This window comes from Anabrus simplex, chromosome 5 (genome assembly GCF_040414725.1).
Source record: "Anabrus simplex isolate iqAnaSimp1 chromosome 5, ASM4041472v1, whole genome shotgun sequence".
Classification (NCBI taxonomy): domain Eukaryota; kingdom Metazoa; phylum Arthropoda; class Insecta; order Orthoptera; family Tettigoniidae; genus Anabrus; species Anabrus simplex.
The window spans coordinates 73996716-74005689 of NC_090269.1; the positions used below are offsets into that span (position 1 = coordinate 73996716).

At 37.1% G+C, this 8974-nt stretch overlaps 1 protein-coding gene across 1 annotated transcript in view; it reads right to left on the bottom strand.

Moving 5' to 3' along the window:
• Nucleotides 1-6469, bottom strand: part of LOC136874456 (uncharacterized) — a 45061-nt gene extending 38592 nt beyond the window's left edge. The window contains exon 1 of the mRNA XM_067148085.2: nucleotides 6336-6469. Coding sequence (XP_067004186.2) covers nucleotides 6336-6404 — 69 coding nt within the window. The 5' untranslated portion in view covers nucleotides 6405-6469. The remainder of the gene's footprint in view (nucleotides 1-6335) is intronic.
• Between the last annotated feature and the right edge of the window lie 2505 nt (nucleotides 6470-8974).

Consider the following 8974-nt stretch of genomic DNA (forward strand, 5'->3'; position numbering starts at 1 on the left):
ATGACTGCATACAGTTATTAACAAACTATCTAAACGCATCACCTTTTGCTTTTAATTCTTCCAGTATTACAATTACAGTGAGCAAGGATTTATCATTATTACCGTAAATATACTTTGCTAGTATACATAACTCTACATAACTTTAAAGCAAATAACATTTTTCGGCAGCATTGCTTTAAATAAAAAAATATTCACCCCGACTTTGTGAAGCAATTTTGTTACATCAAAAATATACAATAGTGCATGAAATATTTAAGTATTTTAAAGTGTTGATTCAGCACACAGTAGCGGCGATTATGGGGACGATGAAACGTGGAGAAAACGTTATATTTTTATTCCATTTTATACGACTGAAACCAGGAATTATATGAATTATTAAAATAAAGCAATTTGAACAAGCCTTGTTGTCTTACATCTACTTATTTTCTTTTTATTATTAACAAAATTATTAACGGAAATACGTACAATATGTCGTTCGTCGCGGCCAACCGATTTGTATAGCGCCACAGCAAGAAGTGGACACTTAGCATGTGCTGTGAGGAAGGGCAACAGGGGTGTATATATATATATATATATATATATATTGCGATTGTCATGGACACTGAGGTATGATTCGCTCACTAGCTGCGTGCATTCGTCAGTTTCTTTAATGTCTGTTAGTTTCTTTGTGTGAAGTCAAATTCTGAAAAGTTTTTAATAGTATAATCACAACGTACTTCTATTTAATTGTAATGCGTGTGTAATATTGTTTTTGGTGAAAGTTTTATCGTAGATAATTGAATCCATATCTCAAGAAATTATTGGCGCCCTTTACCTCTCTGTCTAAATTCACTCGTGCAGCTTAAAAATCTTATCATTTTGTAGTTTCTTCAGGTTTAATGTATACCACCACCTCAACGCTCGCTACATCCCACAAACCCTGGTACTTTTTTTTTTGTAGGACCGGGTGAGTTGGCCTTGCGGTTAGGGGCGCGCAGCAGTGAGCTTGCATCCGGGAGATAGTACGTTTGAGACCCCTTGTCGGCAGTCCTAAAGAGTAATTTCCGTGGTTTCCCATATTAACACTAGGCAAATGCTGGCGTTGTACCTGAATTGAGGCCAAGGCCGCTTCCATTCACTCCAATGCCTTTTCTATCCCATTGTCGCCATAACACCTACCTGCGTCGGTGCAACGTAAAATAAATTGTAAAAAGATATATTTTTAGTGTATGTACATTTTTGGACACTCCCCCTACTTCTAATTTACAACCGCCGGTACTGTAGCACATACTTGCCATGAATTATGGACTGCATGTCTATTCAATTACATTGTTAACTTGAACATCAAACTGGCAACAGTGTATTAGTTCACATTTGCTTTTCAGAGATTCATTTCGTGAAATTAATAAATGTGCTGCATGTTCCCTGCGTGTCTGATATTCTAATATAGGTTTTGTAATCAACTTGAAATTCAAAGCAACGAAGGAAGCCTAGATTTTCAGAATTTTACAATTGTCTGGATTACAAGAATGTTCCTCAACTACGTTTTGACCGTGAGGTGATAGTGGATTGTACTGATTGTAAAAACATGCAATTGCTTCAAAATACTCAAACGTACTGTATATTCCACGGAAATAAACCAACTTGACCATCTTGCCATAACAGGAACAGGAAACAATTTTGGTGTGAGGTAAGGATAAAATTTCGCAACAAATCTTTTATACTGCCATTTCATTTCCTTTGGATTTCTAAAAGCACTTTCTAGACTTGAAATATTGTAACACAATTATGACCTTTCAGATTTCTCTACACTATTTCTCCTAAGAAATAAAATTTATGACACCAACATATGGAACCAATCAAATGATCTTTAGGTTTTTAAGAGTTTTAACAAATTTCAGCATGGAAGCGGTACTATCTGTACACATTGACATTCAAATCATTAATTGCTTTCATTTCCGCTTGACGCGTTGTGGAACACGAACCAAGATAAATATTCTGAAATAATTTCCCTTCTATAGTTCCAATAACTACCAATTGTATTTTGGTACACATTCTCGCCTCAACCAGCTTGCAACGGGAATATCTCCATACCCCTGGGCATAGTTTCTCCTACACGCCCTCATTGGAGGATGGTGCACTTTTCTAAAAACAATAGTTAATCGTATTATTATTTCCATCCTGCATTTCCCTTTAATTGTATAAAAAGGGATTTTATAAAGTAGCAGTAACGTAGCCAGAAAAATATTAAGGGGTTTCAACTCTATCTATACCCAATGCTGTCACCTTTGACCATATTTTTAAGACATGTGGCGTAAATATAGCGCAAGAGTGATACGATTCTGAAGTATCTTCTTCTTACCGCCAACCAAAAATGGATGCTATCTTGTTATTGTTGCCTGCTGCCATTTCTTGATGGATACAGTACTTTTGTATTCATCTCTTGACACAGGCCAGAGTAAAGTGTCGCTTCCACCGAAGTCCCAGTCTCATCCATAGCTGTGACCATATAGAAGCTGATGGGGTATGGGTGGTGCTGAGTAATGACATTCAGAGCACGGCTAGTGCATCTGAGTGTTATGAAAGGTGTTGCTCATAGGGTCAGTCGTGCTGCAATAGCACTTTCTGACCCAGTGAGGAAATCAATGGCAAACTACCTCACTCCTCGTCTTGCCTAGTACGCCTCATTTTGGTGCTGCCATTGGTTTTTGCGGTTTCCTTGTAACCGCATAACCTTTTGTGGTGCTATTTGAGGATCCAACCAGCCTCTGGGCTGATGACCTCACAGGCAGATCTTGTTATTAATTTTTACGCATTTTAGCAAAGGGAATTCTAACGCCAACACACCCACACCACTGGCTACGCAACAGTTAAATAGGCGTAGCGTAATTAACCTAAAAATAACAAAATATGGTTTACCATTAAGGACATTTCGTTGTGCCCATTACGAACTCATATTTTTTCTTTCATTTCTTCTGTGCCTGAAGACTTTCTTCAATATTACACTACCTTTTCGGAGCAGAATCCTGTTGACTCATTAGCTGAAGAGGATTTAAATGACATTTGCTTTGAATGTGTTTATCACATGAATCAGTCCTTTTCCACTCAACTCTAGTATTACAATGTTTACACATTAATATATTGGTACTAGGGCCTACTTGCAACGAAACCATGTTTCTTTAATTCATTTGCCCAAAAGGTAACACTAACTTCGCGATTACTTTTCCTCTTAGTAAAAATTATGGCAGTAAACTGATCTAATGTTTCGACCAAGCAGGCCTGCCTAAAGTAGTTTTTACACTCCGCAGATATGTAAAAATACACCTACAATAGAGATTTCTTGGAAAAGTTTTAAAAATTCTTTCTCATGTATTGTGTTAACAATTCAGGTCTGGATGGTCGCCCTCGGTTAGAAAAGTATAAAAACAACAAAGTGACAATGGCTGCGGAGGCGAAGGGGAAACCCAAGAAATAATAGAAGTTCTTGTGGTCGTGCCTTCCATTACTCTTGCAACTAATAAACAATACTTACAAACGAATGTATTTCTGAATAAACGAAATGCTCCCAAGGATAAGGGAACATTTTCACTGATGATCCTACAGGACATAAATGGGAAAAATAGACTTTTGGGTTAATGTGCCTTTCCAAAGGATTTCTAATTACTTTGCCACCAACATCCACAAAATGAATCTATTTCCTCAATACTCATTTTAACAAAAAATGACACATTTTTACCAGAAATCGCCATAACATTAGAGCCATGATTTAGTTACTTTTGTGATAAATCATTCAAGTAATTCTTGCTGCACCACCCCGTTTCATTTCCCGTTTATAACTAATAACAAAAAAACCCTTCTCCTGCTTATAACAAACAAGGCATTCAATTTCATACAAGAGGAATGAAATGAACACGCAATTAAATATAGAGAAATTTACTTCACATCCAAAATGGCTAAACTATAGCCCGTCGTTAAGGGGAGAAATCGAAATTATTGCAAAATAATCAATATGCATTCCGAAGAAGGAGCGCAAAAATTGGCAAACAGAAAATCTCTCAAGGTACCGATTTATCATTACACATGACCGGTGCGAGGTCCAAGAATGACTACATTATCTCACACCTTTTGCTGCTATAAATTAGCGGGAAATTATGGATTTCGTGGTGGTCATAATGGACGTGTTATTCGCAGAAGGCTATGTTTACATGGTGTATATTATATAAGAAGTGCTATTTCAATCGCATTGTTGAAGTTCAAAGTATATACACAACCTTCAACCAGTTATTAATATTGTTCAGGACTAGAGGTGTATATAATATTGAGCATAATAATGTCTACTGTTGTGCTGTAATGGCTATGCCATTTGCCAAAATGGATAGTTCATGGTGAGTACTAGGTTGTAGATTAAACTATACTGTTGCAGATACCTCAATTTTTAAATTCCCTGAATATAAAGACTTAAGGGAGAAATAGACAAGAAATATACACCACAACATTTTCGAATTCAAAGAAAATATCTCGTATTTTTAGCTGCTTTACGTCGCACCGACTTAGATTCTTATGGCGACGATCGGACAGAAAAGGCCTAGGAGTTGGAAGGAAGTTGCCGTGGCCTTAATTAAGGTACAGCTCCAGCATTTGCCTGGTGTGAAAATGGGAAACCACGGAAAACCATCTTCAGGGCTGCCGACAGTGGGGTTCGAATCCACTATCTCCCGGAAGCGATCTCACAGCTGCGCGCTCCTAACCGCACGGCCAGCTCGCCCGGTGAAGTACCTCTTTCCGACAGAAAGTGATGAGTGTTCTGCGGAGATGGTTGGAATAAATTCTGCCTTGTTCTGCGACCAAGATTTGATCTACATTTGGTGACTTCAGAGTAGGCAGAGGGTTCTCCTTAACGTAGTAATGAAGGATGGTAGTGTTCTTTTATTAAGGTAGATGATGGTGATAGATTTGACAAGAAACATAACTAAATGCCTGAGTTTTTTTTTGTGTTGAATGCCTTGAATGTGAAGGAGTTTTATAGAAAATATGTGTGTGTTAACCGAGACCTTACGTGTAACAACTGGCATAAGCTGTACAATTTGGTACGTCATCTAACGGTTTTAAATTATGAACAATTTTCCACCTCCAATTAGGACTTATACTCTATTGAATATTTAGGAGGGTGCCCTGACCTGATGGTAATAAGGATATAGTAAGTCGCGCAGGAAATTAAAATGTTCTTTGGAATGATACTGGATTATTACCTAGTTTCAGCTTATGTACAATATTCGTCAGAGCTTCTGATATGGTGTGCTATTATATATTATATCAAAGAGCTTAACATTCAATACAAATAAGTAACATCAATCTCGTCAAGTATAACTTCGATAGAATAGGTTTGTAAAAATGCCTAAATTTGGCCAGGAAAGACTTGTATCCGATTATCGAGAAGCAGGAACTTGCTCTCTCTCTCTGAGAGGTGGCGTGGAATGACAATGAACAGAGCTTTGAAGGGAAGATCACAATATGAAGATAAATTTGGGATTCAAGAGAAAAAATATCATCTTATAGGACGAAGACTAAGATATTGGAATACTGAGCTCGATAGCTGCAGTCGCTTGAGTGCGGCCAGTATCCAGTATTCGTTAGATAGTGGGTTCGAACCCCCCTGTCGGCAGCCCTGAAGATGGTTTTCTGTGATTTTGCACTTTCACACGAGGCGAATGCTGGGGCTGTACGTTAATTAAGGCCACGGCCGTTCTCTGCCCACTCCTAGGCCTTTCCTGTCCCTTCGTCTCCATAAGACCTATCTGTGTCGGTGCGACGTAAAGCCACTAGCAAAAAAAAACCAAAAACAGATTGAAATAAAATATCGAGGGAAAAGTTCGATAAATTTCAAAGTTCTTTGAAAAAGTTTAAGAAAATCTTGATAAACAATTGACAGCCCTAAATTTAGGTAATTAATGATTGAGAGATGATAGTTTTTTCATTCATAGATTGATACTCGAAACAGCAGATCCAAGTTCACATAGGTTACCTCCCTTAGCTTGGACAACACACTTGTCTAGGTAATTTTTGAAACGGCACGTGATTTTAATCTCCTTGACATGGAAATCAATAATAATTATTATTACAGATAAACACCACAATAAAGACAACTAAGCACTAGCACAGCCTTTCCTAAAGTCTTATAGCATACATATTATGTATATAAAGCTGACCTCCACAATGTACTTTTTATCTAGTACAGAACATCGTATTTCTCACGTAATGTGATACTTCCGTAATGCATGGAACGTTATTACTGATCTAGGTATCCTATTCCTTACTAAAGTAAATAAATATCTAAAAGAATATGATAAAGGCATTACCGACAACTTGTACGCAGCATGTGCATACTCAGCTCCCAGAACTGCTAACAGAATGATGAGACGAGCCATGGTGAAACAAGACTATTCTGTGATCATATATAATTTATATAGCAAGATATACGGCGTCCGGAAATATACACAATGCACATTTTGAATGGGTTTCATCAATATAAATGACCTTGACTTGCTAAATACATATTATATTGTTCTCCAGATATGATAACAAGATTATTGTGTTAATATTTTTTGATCCTAACGCAGATTTTTACAATGGCGTTCAACTTCTCTACTACACAAATTTCCTCTCTAACACAGCAAAACTCTTTTCCAGAATTTCGTGATCTAATTACAGTGTATATACTTGGGCACATCGTTTAGTAAATGGAGTAGAGTTCGGAGTTCTCATAATAAAATGATTCCTTTTTTAGAACTATGCTTCGTCGTTTAGCCTATATGTTAGATGTTTTAACAGTTTTATTCGCTTTTCGCGTGTCTGTACGTGAAGACAGGAAAGAAAATTTTACTTCAGTAAACGCTAATAATTTCGGCAGTACTTTCGACTTATTACTTACACAAGAACAAAGAAACTAATCAAATTTGGAGGATTAGCTCATGAGGTCCATACCCCACCACGACGACTACTGCCTAAGCAAGTGTCCTGCAAATCGTAGAGTCACTTGACGAATTCTTCAGCCATATTCCTTAGCTTTCTTAACTGGGTCATTGCATCTCGTATCAGACAGCACCTCAATGAGTCTCCTGTTAGTGAATGAACCACGTCCCAGTCCTAAGTCCATAAGTTATTTGAAATCCCTTGACTAGCCGGGAATTGAATCTGGAGCCTCCAAGTAAGAGACCGGCACGATATCTGTTCTCCATTAGTCTGGCCTATTTTCTTATACAGTGCTTCATAGGTGAACAAATAGTGGCCTGTATTAGCAATTTCTAAAACAACGCCAATAATAATAATAATAATAATAATAATAATAATAATAATAATAATAATAATAATAATAATAACAGAAATATATCAAAATTTATTTAAAACAATACAAGATACTTTTACAAAACATTCGCTGAGGAACTATCAAATTACCAAGCACCTCGTTTAAACGTCTGGACGGGCTCCTGGAAACAAATAATGAAGAAAGCTGCAAACTTTTCGCAAAGTACTTCCATGAACTTTTAGACTGCAAACCTCCTGTAGACCAACTCTCATTTGAACAGCCTAGTCCAAGTCCAGATTCAGAATCCTTCCTTATTAGAAGAAATCATGCAAATAATCAGTGAAGTTAAAAATAACAAACAAAAAAAATCCTGGCGGAAGATGTATCGCTGAAATGTTGAAATTGGTTTGTGAAAACTTCGCTCAAAAAATTCAATCAATTCTTGAAGACATCTGGATTACGGAGAAAATTCCTGAAGACTGGAAATGTGCCCTTATTCACTCACTCCACAAAAAAAGTGGATGAAAAAGACTACAGAGGAATATCATTACTATCTAAATCCCTACTCACGAGACTTGAAAAACCAACTGAACACCTAATTGGCGAATATCAGGCAGGATTCAGAAAAGGCAGGTCTTCTGTAGAACAAATTCTCAATCTAAAAACCATCTTCCAAATCCATAAAACTAGACAACCAGTGACCACTTTTGTTGACTTTAAGAAAGCTTATGGCTCAGTAAACCGACACACGCTATTCCATATTCTGGAAGAGTTCAAAGTTGACAAGAAAACGAGGGACTTAGTTCGTAAGACGCTGACTGGTACAACATCAAAAATAAAATTTGAAGGTAAATTTTCTGACCCTTTTGATATTACCACAAGACTTCGACAAAGAAATGGCTTACCTCGGTTGTTGTTCAATCTTATGCTTGAAAAATTTGATCAAGGATTGGGAAAACGACACAAAGAGGTTAACTATTGGTCGTCTACTCAAGAATAAAATTCATCTGCAGTGTTCTAGCTATTCTTTCTTACAACAAACGAAAAGCATTTCAGGCCCTTGAGAAACTTCATGAAATTGCAGCTAATACTGGGCTTAAAATATCGTATGAAAAGCTCAGAACATGGAATGATCCGCTCGTTATCGGGGTGGGATATCTCTAAAGACTAAACTCGGCAAAATTAAGCAAGTGAATAAGTTCAAGTACTTATGAGAAGTAATTCAGCCGTCAGGCTTGAATCGTGAAGCAAATAAGGAAAGGATCTAAAAACCACAGAAGGTCTATAGACTCACTTAGAACTGATATAACACTAAACCAATATCCAGGAACGGAAAATTCAGACATTACAATTCATTTATCAAACCTGAAGCAGTATACGCCTCGGAAACCTTGAACTTTGGAGGCAGATCAATTATTAAAGGCATAGAGTAAAATGTTGAGGAAAGTGTTTGATCTAGTCTACTCAGAGGGAATTTGGATAAAACGGAAGTCTCTGGAGATTGATCAGCATTCTGAAAAGATCACCGACGCCATCAGGAAGAGGCGATTAAAGTTCTATGGCCACATTCTCAGAATGAACAATGACAGGCTCACCAAGAGGATTCTCAACCTTGCTCTCGCAATTATTATTATTATTATTATTATTATTATTATTATTATTAGCGTACGGTAACGTACACAAAACAATACA